This window comes from Vulpes vulpes, chromosome 11 (assembly GCF_048418805.1).
Source record: "Vulpes vulpes isolate BD-2025 chromosome 11, VulVul3, whole genome shotgun sequence".
In the NCBI taxonomy this organism is placed as follows: domain Eukaryota; kingdom Metazoa; phylum Chordata; class Mammalia; order Carnivora; family Canidae; genus Vulpes; species Vulpes vulpes.
Window position 1 is genome coordinate 76,115,044 of NC_132790.1, and position 14,797 is coordinate 76,129,840.

At 36.2% G+C, this 14,797-nt stretch overlaps 1 protein-coding gene and 1 pseudogene across 30 annotated transcripts in view; both read left to right on the plus strand.

Moving 5' to 3' along the window:
* Nucleotides 1–14,797, plus strand: part of TBC1D5 (TBC1 domain family member 5) — a 529,331-nt gene that overhangs the window by 300,320 nt on the left and 214,214 nt on the right. For 23 of the 30 annotated variants that reach the window (XM_072726774.1, XM_072726773.1, XM_072726763.1 and 20 more), the window contains one exon: nt 12,377–12,479. In XM_072726774.1, the coding sequence (XP_072582875.1) occupies nt 12,377–12,479 (103 nt within the window). Of the gene's footprint in view, nt 1–2,758; nt 2,795–12,376; nt 12,480–14,797 lie in introns of all 30 variants that reach the window. The other 7 variants (XM_072726767.1, XM_072726770.1, XM_072726772.1 and 4 more) reach the window with 1 other exon arrangement.
* On the plus strand, nt 7,269–7,823 carry LOC112925623 (POU domain, class 5, transcription factor 1 pseudogene; annotated as a pseudogene).

Here is a 14,797-nt window from a genome sequence, read left to right on the forward strand (position 1 = left end):
TAGTCATATTTCAAGTGCTAATGGCTATTGGATGGAACAACAGATCTAGAACATTTCTATCATAAAAAGTTTTACTGGGCAGTGTTATGTAGATAATTTATTGTCATATATTTATGTATGATATGACTATCTGCATTTTATTTTATATTCATAGGGAATTTTCAGATATGGTCTGTGCTAGATACTTAACTTTTATTTCCTTCCTCTGCCCTTAAGAGTACCTCCATGACTTTTTACAGTATACAAGTCTCATCTGAGTTTTTAGTCAAATTTAATTATACCTTTCAGTGTAGGAGGCAACTTGGAATTAGACTACTTTGCAAATTTTTCCTATATTAATGATACACAAAAGTAATTTTACAAAGTGAACTTACTGATTTTTAAAATTTTTCTTAAGTGCATCTTCTCCAAAGTCCCCATTTTGAGAGAGATACTGCCAGTCCTCTGGTCCAACACTGTTTGTCACACTGTGCAAAGTTCAGATGTCCTAAATGTTGGTCTTTCTTATACAGTTTCCTCCAAGCCCATTTTTTACTTAAATAAAAAACAAATTCCTTAGGGAAGGAAAATTTTGCAAGCAGTTTCAGAGCAGAATTGATTTTGGTTTGTGTTAATGCAGACAATCTGCCCAGTGTTAAAATGTTAAAGAGAAAAAAAAAAAACACACAAGCTGCCATATTCGTGTGATCACACCAAAATAGCAGCTTGTATTTATATTTTCAGTCTCCTCGAGGTGGACTGCAGGCACACATGAATGAGTGGATGTAGTTGGTGTTGTGTTGTGATTTTATTTAATGCAGGCAAAGTACATGCTTGTGCATGCACGACCAGCCCTCACATATGCACTTGTTCACAGCCGGGAAAGCGAAAACGACAACACAAGCCGCTCTCTAAGAGTTGTCGGCAACCTGTGTGTGTGTTTCTTAAATATTAAAGAAGGGAAAAACAGATTTTCAGGAATACAAGAAACAATTCTTCTTGTCAAATGGCCTGTAGTCCTGCCTCATTTGACAACATTTAAGGTAAAAACAAAATATTTTATTATTATAGTCATTATATATATATATATATATATATATATATATATATATATATATATATATATGTATGTTTTCCTGTGCTGCTCCTGTTTTTAACATGTATTTTTCCCATTTCTGTTCCGTTTAAGCATGCATATTCTTACCACACATTTACTCTAATTTATGGGATTTTTTTTTTAAATTTGAAGAAGGCTCTTCAGTATTTGAGTGAAAACATAGGTGTATTTTCTGCAGAACGTACAGTTGTAGGATCCTCCTAATCTTTGGAATTTGGAAGCAGTGGTTACATGTAGTGGCAGCACAGATATATCACCGTGAGCTGCTGACCAAAAGAGGTTTTGCTTTTGAGATCCTTCTTGTTTAAAATTAAGCCAGCTTTTTCAGCACTACTCATAATTGTGGGTTCACATGTTAATTATAAGAAGGTTCACAGGTAAAGTCTGGTGAGTGGTCAAGTAATAGCTCATCCTAAAATATTCCTACTAGGTATAACCTGTTTAGTAGTAGAACATCATCTTTTCAAAACTTAAATATAGATTTGGAATTGAAGCTACCTTAGTACTTCAAGGGTAAATGCTTTGAATTACTTTAAAATGTTTTAATTGTTGAAAAGCTACAAAATAGAATCTGTATTTTCAGCTGTGACAGTCTTGTACTTAAAGTGCACACATCTATCTACTTACATGTTTTTGCCCTAATTTTTCATCTTTATGATGTGAGTAGAACTTTTTATTTTAAGTTTTTGTGTTTTTGAGGTGGGGAGGTAGTGGGATAGAAGAGGGCTTGCTGTGTAACTTAGGACATTGGAGAATTAGAATCTTTAATGAACATATCTATTTAGAGCGTGACCCATCTCGTCTCCTGAAACTCCAGCCCTACCTGCCCTTTCCTCACTGTGCATTCTTTGCTGTTTCCTGTCATCATAACTCTTCTGCTTCATTATCTCACTTGTAAGGTGAGTTCAAATGCCCACTTGCCATGTTAGCCTCTTGGAGATTTTCTGCTATCCTCTTGGGCTGGATTCTGCCTATTGTCATCACAACAGATTTCTACCTTTTTTTAAAAAAAAAAAATCAATGTTCTCCTTCAGTTTGTGGTTTCTAAAAGCTCCTCTAAAAGCTATACATTGCTCTTGTCTTTATTAATTGTGGAAACGATGACAGCAGAACTCTGCCCTAGCCTTTCTTCTGCTTCATCTTCCCATCTGCAGTCCCTGAGTCCATAGATTTCATTTTTATTTTTCTTTGGTTTATTTGTAGCTTTGTGGATTTATTCACTCATTCAACAAATACTACTTGAGAAATTATTACGTACTAGCTACTGTACTAGAAGTTGAAGGTCCTAATAAAGAAAATAGTGCCTGTTATAATTCTTTCATAGATCACATACATTTTATTGTAATTACTTCCCTTTAAAAAAATCTGTAAAATATCTCTTTTCTTTCCTAGATTTTCTTAGGCTTTGTATCTGGTACCCATAATGGCATTTGTGTTGTTGATAGTCATCTAATTAAATCTTTTTATTTTGCAAACCTGGAAAGTTGAAACTAGCAAAGAATAGGACTTAAGAAAATATAATTTGTTAATGGCCAAAATGGAAATAAAACCTGGAACTCCTAGTCTTTCCACATCTCTATAATATTTTATGTTAATTTGTTTGCCTTAGATTTAACACTTTTTCAGTGCAAGAGATATTAAATGAATACCTTTTGTATGCAGAGCACTCTGTGGAGCAAACAGGAGATGGAAACATTGGTGAGTTACTATAAATCTTACTCAGAAAGAGATTAAATAAATATGGTTTGTGCCCTCTAGGCTGATACACTCTAATGCAGAGTTTCTCAACCTTGAGAGCATTGACATTTTGGACCAATTCTTTGTTGTGAGAGGCTGTCATGTGCAGTGTAGGATGTTCAGCACCATCCCTGACCTCTAACAGCTAAAGGGTCTATGAGGCATCTTTACAGGGCATCAGGGCATCTTGTCTGACAGAAGGGTTCTCTGAGGTATTGTTTTAGAGTTTTCTGTGATCTTAACAAAAGATTTTATACTCCCTTGGTTTCATCTATAGATTTTACTTACTTACTTACTTATTTATACTATGTTTTATATTTGATGTTTGCCCAGAAGCAGTGTCATAATGCTAGGATCATTTGCTGAATAGAGGAGGCTGAGAAAGAGAACTTTTATTTTCAAAGTTCTAGAACCTCTTCCTTTGGCTTCTCCCCTCTTTCATTCTACTATAAGTAACAAGTATAACTTAGGCAGCACCTTCAATACTCTGCCTGAATAGGTTCTTAGCTAGGTCACTCTAGCTTATGTGGCACATTTTTAATTTTCTGTGTAACTATAAGCCGCCATGTTTCTGGCACATAATAAGGAGACTTCTTCATCCATTTTTCCTATAACGTTTTTCTTATTTTCATTTAAACCCTCACTGGCAGCATTCTCATGGGTTATCTTTTGCCAGCAGCCTTTTTTTTTTTTTTCTTTAATCCTTCACTGATGCTATATGCAAGGCCCTTCCAGCTCCTGTCCAGTTCCTTAGATATTCCTACCATGTATTTTATGGCCTTTTCAATAACACCCCAGATTCAGGTATCAAAACCTGTATTAGTTATCTGTTGCTGTATAATAAGTTGACCAAAACCTAGTGACTTGGAACAATAATCGTTTATTTCATAGTTGCCACATATCAGCAGTTGGAGAGAAGCTTAGCCAGAAGGTTCTGGCTTAGGAGTCTCATGAGATTACAGTCAGATATCAACTGGAACTGCAGTCATCTGGAGGCTTCACTAGGGCTGGAGGATCCATATTGGTTCCTTTCCATGTGTATCTCTCTGTGGGACTATTTAAGTTTCTTTCTCCAGAGGAAACTACTCCCAGAGCAAGCAATCGAAGAGGAGAGATGTTCTAAAGAATTTGCACATGTATTTTTAAAACCACCATAGTCCATAGGTAGCTTCCCAAGCCTCCCGGGTGACCTTTTCTCTTCTGTCCAGCTGGAAAAGGAAATGTGTATGGGGCTCGATTGAAGTGGAGGTGGGGGTTGAATTTTGTGGTCCTACATCACTTCTACTCTCATTTCGTTGGCTAGCACCTCAGTCACATGTCTACAACTCTCTGAGAAAGAAGCTGGGAAATTAAGTCCAGCTTGGACCTGGAAAGATGAGAAAGCAGATTTGGTTGAATAGGGAGAGAATGGTGAAATCATCAACCAAAACAGGGAGCATAAGAAGAAAAAGTATGCCTGCTTTCATTCTGTATGAAATTGCTTCCTTTGATGGTTTTTGCTTGATTTTCCACTTTTTCTTTAAAAAAAAAACAAAAACAATAAACCAAAAGAAGGTATTATCATTATTTTGGTGTTTAATAGTATTCTGGGGAGTTTCCATCAGCTCATTTTAAATTTTGGATGAATGGTTGTTTTGAAATTTTGTTTTTAAAGTATGAGCATAGCATCAGTTATTGTTCCTTCAAGTCCTTCTGTGCTTCTCTGTCCTACTGCATGATTATAAACCTTCACCAAGGGCTTTATTTTTCCCCCTGGGGCATCTTATTGAATACTTGCATCTTCAGTAATTCATCTGGGCCCAATGCTTTGTCTGTTTTAATACTTCTAATTACCTAATTATGTACTATAATGCAGTGACAAAGCCCTTTATCATTTTACTCTTTTCTTAACCCTTTTTTTGCTTAGGATTTTTTTGTTTTTGTTTTGTTGTTGTTTGTTTGTTTTTTGGGGGGGTATTTTTGTTGTCTGAGGAACTCTTCATTATAGATGGCCCACAAATTTGCCTGGCTTCACTTTATTGTCTGTATTATGACAGACTGTTGCCCTATTGAATATCTTTCCATTTGACTTATTACATCAGGCACCTGGGTTCCTGGCTATTGGGGCTCTAAAGTTGTTGTGTGGTTGTTCTCTATCCTTTACTTCCTGATTCATTCCCATATACTGCAGTTACAGGAGAAGATATCCAAAAGGCATGTAGAATAGTCTAGTTCTTGTAAACCACTTGTGTGACAGAATAAGTGGCCATTTTGTCATTCCTAGATCTTAATCTTAGATGTCCACAATAGGTATCCATGAAAGAATGTAATGGAAGTCAATAAGAGTTTTCAAAATTACTCTCACTTTACTTCAGGATAAGTTTCATTATATATGTGTTTTAGATAAGGAAGATAAAATGATAGAATTATAGTGTTACTATTTACAACCTGTAATGAATTAATAGATCTCGGCAATGATCATCAATTGCTAGCATCATAAAAAGAAATAGGCAGATATATGCATCCTGATAGTAGTACACAATACTGACTATAACAGTTATCTATAGCTGTATCATAAACCACCCCAAACGTTAAAACAACAGCATTTTTTTGCTGATGAAGGTACAGTTTGGGCGAGGCTGAGCCAACCAATTTGTCTTTGTTCCACATGGAACAAAGGTCAAGCCTGGCTGAAGGTTAGGGGCTGGAATCATGTGAAGGCTTGTTCACTCCCATGTCTGGCAGTTGAAGTTGGCTCTCAGTGAAGACTTTCTCTGCAGCTGTGACTAGAATACCTCTGTAGGGCCCTCCTGTGTAGCTGCTTCACTTCTAGCAGCATTGTATCTGAGTTCCAAGAATGTGTCCAGACGGAGAACCAGACAGGAGTTAGGTCACAATATCATTTTGTGAGAAACTAGTTACCAAGGCCAGCATGAATGCAAATGGAGAGGAGTTAGACTCCTCCACCTTTTCACAGGAGAAATGTCAAAGAATTTGTAAAAATGTGCTAAAAGCCCCATACCACCCATGACGAATTTTGTTGAAAATTGAATTTGAATTTGATGAAATGTCTAGACCAACCAACCAGTTTATAAAGGGAATTGTTAAATAATAAAACAGAAACAATAAGAAAAATTCAGAATGTGGCAAGTTTCAAAACAATAAATAACCTGGCTTCCTTAACAAATACCTTGCAGAAAGAGACAGAGACAGGTAGGAGGAGAGAGAGGGGAAGAATAAATCTATAAAGTAAAAGAGTCTTAAGAAATATATCAATAAATTGTAGTATATGGACATTTCTGGGATCTTGAATAAACTGCAAAAATTAGGGAAATTTACACATTGCCTAGATATTTGATTTAATTAATGGATTATTTTATTAGTAGTAGTGTTAGAATGGTACATAATTATTTTTTAGAATCCTTTTATAGATGCATAATATTTATAGATGTGACATCTCTGATTTGTTTAAAAATGCAGAATTGAGGGAGGAATATATATGAAACAACTGATAGGCAATGGAATTGGATGATGGCTATATTGAGTCTACTGTTGGTCTATTCTTTAGAAATGTTTGAATTTTCCATGATGAAAGATTTTTTTTTTTAGTCTTATAATAAAAACTATAATGCCTACGAATTTAGGGTAATTTCAAGATGCAGAACAAAACTCACAAACCAAAGTTTTTATATCTCTTGGTATTAATTTGTGGGATGTAAAATTTGTCTGACTATAAGTTCCTTCACACATCTTGAGAGAGAAACTGCTGTATTTTAAATATTGATCAATTAAGTTAGAACTGAAATACTACTTTTTTTTTTCCATCAAGAAAAATCTAGAGTCCCTTGGAGATCCCTCATTTTTCAGGCTCCTCGCTTGGGGCACCCCTGTTCCCCATGACAGGACATCTGGCTTCTGACACTGCACTGGGAGGGCCAGAGCCCTGCTGGGTTGACCTTTGGACCTTGCTGAGCTTCCAGGACCCTCCTGGCAGGTCAGGAATTGGGCTGGGCCAGGTGCTGAGGTGTGGGAGAATTCCATGTGCCCGCCACTCCACCCCGCCAATGAGTTCTGAGTTCTCAGGGGATGGCAAACTGTGGACCTCAGGTTGGAGTGGGGCTAATGCCCCAGGGCAGCCTGAAGACCTCTCAGCAGAGGGTGAGTGAGGGGCTGGAGTGGAGAGCAACTCCGAGGGCACCTCCCCCCAGCCCTGCGCTGCCCTGTTTGGGACCATGAAGCCGAAAAAGGAGAAGCTGGAGCAAAACCTCTGAGGAATCCCAGGACATCAAAGCTCTGCAGAAAGACCTGAAACAATTTACCACACTTCTGGAGCAGAAGAGGATCACCCTGGTACATACTGAGGCAGATGTGGGGCTCACCCTGGGGACTCTCTTTGGGAAGGTGTTTAGCTAAATGACCATCTGTCATTTTGAGGCTCTGCAGCTCAGTTTCAGTAATGTACTAACTGCAGCCCCTGTTGCCCAACTGGGTAGAGGAAGCTGGCAACAGTGAAAATCTTCAGGAAATATGCAAAGCAGAGACCCTTGTGCAGGCCTGAAAGAGAAAGCCAACAAGTCTGGAGAAGCCAGTGAGAGACAACCTGGAGAACATGTGCCTATGGTGCCGGAAACCTGCCCTGCAGCCAATTAGCCACATTGCCCAGCAATTCAGGCTTGAGAAGGATGTGATCTGAGTGTGGTTCTGCACTGGTTGCCAGAGGGACAAATGATCAAGCAGTGACTATTTGCAAGGAAAGGATTTTGGGTCTCCTTTCTCAGGAGCACCAGTGTGCTTTCCTCTGGCACCAGGGCCCTCTCTGGAACCCCAAGCTATAGGAGCCATCACTTCACTACACTACTCCTTACTCACTACTTCCTGACAGTGAAGCCTTTCCCTTTGTGTCTGTCACCACTCTGGGCTCTCCTGTGCTGAGAGGAAGGGGGAATGCTAGGGAAAGAATCTGGGGTTTGTACCAGGACTTTAGGATCAAGTTCTTCATTCACTGAGAACATATTTGGGAACATAGAGGATGTGGGGCAGGGAGTTTGGGGGTAACGGGTCGGAGGGAGGAAGGTAAAGTTCAAGGGTGCTCTTGTTTTTAATACCCATACCGTTCATCACTTTGTTCTTAAATAAAGAAGTTTAGGATACAGGTAAAAAAAAAAAAAAAGAAAGAAAAAGAAAAATCTTAGAGTGTATTGTCTAAGTTTCATCATGGAATACTTTTATGTTACTTTTTCTTTGGTTTTTATCTACATAAGAGTTTCACTCTAACTTATTTAGTGCCATTTTCATTTTCTGGCCAATGGCAGAAATTACTTCTCTGACTTCCATTTTCTGATAATAACAAAATTTATCTTTAAACCCTATTAATGTGAATTTTTTCCCTTTATTTGCCTATCAGATATTTGGGTTGAATTAATCATAAATTTACAGTTTCAACTCAAGTATTTTTTTTAATATGCCTCATCTTTACTGAAATTATTACTTTTTTTTTTAATGACACTGTAGAATCAGTATTGACCTTCAAAATCTTAACAATTGTTGAAGTCAGCTTGAGTCCATATTCTGTGATTTTTATTATTGTTTTAAAAGTAAATTTGCCTTTCCAATGACATTTGTGTTAGAATGTTCAAATTACTTTACCTATCTTGAATCAACACCAGATGGCATGAAGTTTAAAAAAAAAAAAAAGGCATAGATGTGTAATGGATGACTGGGAAGCTATTTTGAAACTTAAAACATATCATCAGAAACTGATTATTACTGAAATGCCTGGATGGTTCAGTTGGTTGGGCGTCTAACTCTTGATTTCAGCTCGGGTTGTGATCTTGGGGTCATGGGATCGGGCCCCTCGTCAGGTCCTGCATGAGGCTCTGCACTTGGCATGGAATCTGCTTGTCCCTCTTCCTCTGCTCCTCCCCCTTCCACCTCACTTTCTTTCTCAAATAGAAAAATAAATAAGATCTTTTTTTGAAAAAGAAACCAAACTGATCATTACTCTTCCTGGAAAAACTACTCACTGTACTTTTCTCCCTTATTTCTGATTCCTATAGATGTTATATCTTCTGGTTTGAAGCCTAACAATAAGACGGTTAAGTATTTGTTGTGGGAAATATATTATTCGGATGTACTCATCAACCTTATCACCTTCTTGGTACCTCTAAGCTCATGGAATTTTACCTAAATATGTACACCTGACTCATTTATAATTGATGAGTGAAGTGGTTGGAAAGTACTGTTGCCTAACCACCCAGATATGTGGGGGCAGGTAGCAGGTATTCATCTGCTTAGAATCCTTACCTGTGACTTTCTGAGTTAGACTGGATAATCTCCAAAGACTTCAGCTTTAAACTTCTCTGAATGTAAATTATTTTTCCAACTTTTTTTTTTTTTAAGATTTTACTTATTTATTCCTGAGAGACACAGAGGGAGGCAGAGACATAGGCAGAGGGAGAAGCAGGGAGCCTGATGTGGGACTTGATCCGGGAACTCTGGGATCACAACCTCAGCCAAAGGCAGATGCTTAATCACTGAGCCACCCAGGCATCCCTCTTATTCCAGCTTCTTAAGTAGCATAAACTTTTATATCTTTTAAAAAACTTTTCTGTATCTACCTTACTTATATAAGTGTAATTTTGATGCTATAAAACCATCAAAATTTATTGAACAAGTCATACTTTTATAAAAAAGAACGGATAATGAAATGTCATAAATGGCACTTTAGGGTTGTAGAGTTGTAGATAGTGTGCTGTTGTGTAGATATGCTGTGTCTGCCTAATACACATTTTTAGTTGATTGGGTATTTGCTAAAAGTGGGTAATTTAAATTATCTACCTGCAATTTAATTCTTGTAGCTCTCTTGTTTTTAATCTTGCAAGTGGTTAGTATGCATTTAAATGAAACTATGAATTGGTATGTAATATAATTTACATTTTTAGTAGTTAGGTATTAAACTCTTACTATATAGTTCATGGGTATTTGTTACAAAGTGGATGTTGCAGTTTTTAGTACTTTCTTGCATAATCAGTTCAGATTGCATCAGCTACACAGAATTTGGTTGTGCCAGTGTACATGGAAAATTTCTGAATAATAGTTAAGGGAGAAAATGTGCAAAATCATTAAGCCATGTTATCTAAATTATGGGGCAGGAAGCCTACTTAAAGACATGGCTAGGATGGCAACTAGACTTACTGTGGTAATCATTTCACAGTGTATACAAATATCATATCATTATGTTTTATACCTGAAACTAATATGTTGTATGTCAATTATACCTCAAAAAAAAAAAAAAAAAGAAAAGAAAGGGCTAGATTTAAGTCATCTAATGAAGAAGAAGGGGAAACAGTTTCACTTCTCAGAAGGATTAATGTTTTTACCTTAGTGACTTAAGTTTTCCCAAGAAATTTCTCTTTAGCAATTTATTTTAACTACTTACCTGTCTTTCATCTTTACTTTGGGGTATTTGACTTTCTAAGGACTTTATCAACTTTCTTTTGTCCCAAAGAAGTCATTCAAAAAGTGGTTGTGTTTTTTTCCTACTTCAGTGCATTTGACAACTTCCTGGAACATCTTTGGCTTCTATGATATGATATTCTTGCTCCGAATATGCTTTCTGGTTAATTTTTCTCTCTTTAGGAGCTGTAGTCATTTAAGCCTCGTCACACTCCCTTGCCTGAGTAGATACTGTCTGGAGAGGTCATCAAATTAAGATTCATGCAGAGATGTGAAGTCATCTTGCTCAGATCCATGGGTTGTTTATTACATATCCAAAAAAGAGGTCTCCTTTCTGCTAGAGACAAAACCAGATAGTACATGTTTGGGGACAATTGGACATCAAAGGGAATTTCAAGCAAAAGTCACATGAACAGATGAAGATAAAACAGGCTTTAATTTGTCATAAAAAATAGGACCAGAAATGAGATGCTTCAGAAACCATTAACATAGTTAACCCAGAAACCCAGCCTGGACTGGAAAGAAAGTTACAACTCTCACGGGGAGCCAGAAAAGGATCAGAATGAAGCATTAAAACAGCTGAAGTCTCCAGGAAAAGGCAGTTAGCCATTATAATATGAAGTAAAACAGCCATTTTTGCTCTTTAAAAGACTCATTAAGGAGTATTTTTCTGTTTTGATAATGCCCTGTCCTTCCATGCTTTAGGTACTCTTTCTCTTCAGCCTCTTTCATATCCACTTATTTTCTAGTTCCAAAGCCACCCAATGCACTTCTTTATCACCTAAAGTACCAAAACTCAAAGACTAATAATGACCTCTATTCTAGCACATTTACTGCTTCCCAGGCACTGTTCTTGGTGCTTTAATATGATCTCATCTTGATCACAAGATCAGTATTATTATCCCCACTTAATAGGTGGGGCAGTAAAGCAATCACTTACTCAAGATTATATAGCTAGTAATTATGCAACATGAATTTGAATGCAGGCTTTTTCTTCTCAGGTTTGTGATTTTTTCCACTTCAGTTCTTTATAATGCCCTCTTGTTCCTTCCTGTAATCTCTCCTCTTTTCAAAGCTTATTCCCACTTAGAGTTACTCAAATATTATTTTCTTTGTTACTTACCTATTCAAAAATGTAGAGTCACTTGGTTGATTTTTCTTCATTCGTGAATTCAGCAATTCAGAGCTGCCCACCTTTTCTTCCATCTCATCGTCCTGCTCTCAACTGGCAGTACTTCATGAAAGGACTTTTCTTTCTCATTACTGATTACATTTCTTTCTCATTACTGTGCTGTACACTTAGAATACTCATTGCCTTCTGTGCCTTCATCTTTCCTTCTGATTTGGTTATCTTTACCACTGATAGTCCATCCTCCTCCTCGCCAAAAAATTCCTGTTCAAATCTTTTGTGATTGAAGCTATTTGACTGCTACCTTCTAGATGACATTCCTTCATCTCTTATGTATTTATTGTGTATTAGATTGCTGTGTATTTGTTCTTTGGATTATTGTAATTGTATATCCTTTCATTAGAAACAACTATGTAAGCTCCTTTCAAGTGGATACTGTGCCATTTTTCTATTTCACATTACCTCAAAGCACCTGGTAGGATTTTCTAACCAGAGAGCATTTAAGCGATATTCACTTGTTCATTTAAAGTCTACATTTTAATCAGACAAAACTAACAGTGTGGTCATATGTAATAATTTAAATCTTGATACTTGCATAAAAAAAAAGATAATGATTTCTTCAAAAAGCTGGTGCATCCAAAATTACCTTTTAGTCCTAAAAACTAAATAGGCTAATAATCCTGCCCCCTAAATATATAGGCTATGATTCATTTTGCTTAAGAACTGCTGTATCTACCTTATGAAGACTTAAAGTATATGGAGACATTTGAAAGGTATTATTTCTCTCTGTGATAGAATAATTTCCCTTTTCTCACCCTTTTTCCTTAATTTGACCCACCAGTGGCATAAGTTAGTTGAATGGCAAATGTACTAATACCTAAAGTACTAAAGTAGCCCTTGACACTTTTTAAACATGAGAGTTTGAGGATAATTCTTGGAATTGTGCTAGTCAGTTTTAATCCTGTGTTTTCTTTCTTCAGGTTTCCTGAAATGCAGTTTTTCCAACAAGAAAATGTGAGAAAAATTCTTACAGATGTTCTTTTCTGTTATGCTAGAGAAAACGAGCAGTTGCTTTATAAACAGGTAATGAAAATATCGTACAGGTGGCATCCATTGACTCAAAATTTTCTATACAGCTTGACAAATGATAGAGCAATAATGTAGCCTTTATTGTATCCAGAGTTGTATCATAATAGTAAAGCAATCAAAGAGCTGCTTGTCAGCTGCATGGTGAGAAAAGTAAGCTCATTGAAGCACATATGCTTCTTCCTTATTATAAGACATTCCACCAAATTGTCTTCTATAAGGTGTTCAATCTTTTCTTTCAACTTTTGAGAGTTTGTTTATAAACAGCATCTTTGAAGCCAATCTAGTAATAAAACTTTTCAGAGTTGTATGTATAAATATTGTTTCTAAATACAGCATTTATAAATATGTGACATGCCATGTAAAAAAATAATCAGGTGTCCTCTACTCTTTAAGATTTGCTGATAATATAACTTCAGAAAGTTCTCTAAATTTTTTGAAATTTATGATATTCTTTGTTATCCAAATATTCATCCCATTACTAAAGGAAAGATTAAGACTGTTGGATTTTTGCTCTCATTGAAATGTAAATTATTTATTTAATATATAAAGAAGTATCTAGGTTTCAATTTAAGATTATGGTATTCCAATAAAAATATGAAAGTTGGATTTTTTGTGTATTTCTCAAAATATATAGTAAGTGGGAATTCAAACCAAATTAATAAATTCTCTAATAATCAAAAGTTACAACATATGTCCAACTGATAACCACTTAACTTCAGTGAGAAGAGAATGTGACTTTTGATTTTGGGATTGGGAGTTTGAGCCCCACATTGGATATACATATTATTTAAATAAATAAACTTTTCTTTTTAAGATTTTATTTATTCATGAGAGAGAGAGAGAGAGAGAGGCCCAGACACAGGCAGAGGGAGGAGCAGGCTCCATGCAGGGAGCCCGACGTGGGACTCGATCCCAGGTCTCCAGGATCACACCCTGGGCTGAAGACAGCACTAAACTGCTGAGCCACCCAGTCTGCCCTAAATAAATAAACTTAAAAAAATAATACATACATTGCTCTAACCATACAAGTGTTTTCTGTTATATTACACTGAAGTTAAGGGGTAGTCAGTTGGATATATATTAAAAACTTTAAAATGTCTTTTTTTTAAATATTTTATTTATTCATGAGAGACACAGAGAGAGGAGAGGCAAAGACATAGGCAGAGGGAGAAGCAGGCTCCATGCAGGAAGCCCAACGTGGGACTCAATCCCGGGTTTCCAGGATCACACCCTGGGCCGAAGGCAGTGCTAAACCACTGAGCCAGCCAGGCTGCCCAAAATGTCTTGAAATAAATATAACAATGTAGGTGCAACAGCTATGTGAAGAAAACTATAAATGTTATTGGATATAAAGCAAGAGTTGAAGAAATAGGAAGTGATAGCATGTTTTAGATGGGAAGGCACTAAATAAAAATATTACTTCTTCCTAAATTAATATATAAATGTATTATCATTCCAGTGATAATCTGAGAGTGAAACTGGACAGTCTTTTTAAATTTAGTGCCAAAAAGCTTTACAGTAATTTTAATGGAGATAATATAGCTTAGTGGTTAAGAGCATGGCTCTAGGCCTACATCTGTTATTTGAATCTTAGCTCAAGCATTCACTAGCTATCTAATCCTAGGCAATTTACTTACTTAAATTTTCTAAATCTTAGTTTTATTGGTAGTAGGATGAGAGAAGTAATAGTATTGACTTTGTAGAGTTAAAAACACATAGTGATCACTAAGTGTTCTTGTTGGTATTTATGATGGTTATTACTATTATTATCATTATTAAATATGTTGGAGTTGCTACAGAATGAAAGGGAGAATGGCAAAGAGAGATAAGAACTTCTGTAAGCTGTGATCAAGTTAATATGACAGTAGTATGGGAATCAACATAGATCGATGGAACAAACTAAGAACGGGTTCATTTATATATGAATTCTTAATGTGATAGGATATTTTCATTCAATGGGAAAGGGACATTGACTTGCCATGTTTGACTTTCCATCTAGAAAAAAGATTAAATTATACTTTTATTGGAGAACAAATTCCAAGTGGCATAAAGATATAAATGTGAAAACTAAAATTTTTAAATGAAATACTGAAAAAGAAAAAAAGTAGAAGTATTTTTTATAATCGCAGGTTTGGAAACGCCTTTCCAAGCAAGATAGGCTATCCAGAAGTCAGACACAAAGTTCAAAGACCAAAAAAACCAACCAAACAAAAAATTTTTTAAAAAAGTTCAAAGACCAAAAACAAACAAACCAAAAAGGAGACTGGGAGAAAATAAATATCAGTGTAGGATTTTTTGGAAGCAAATAACAG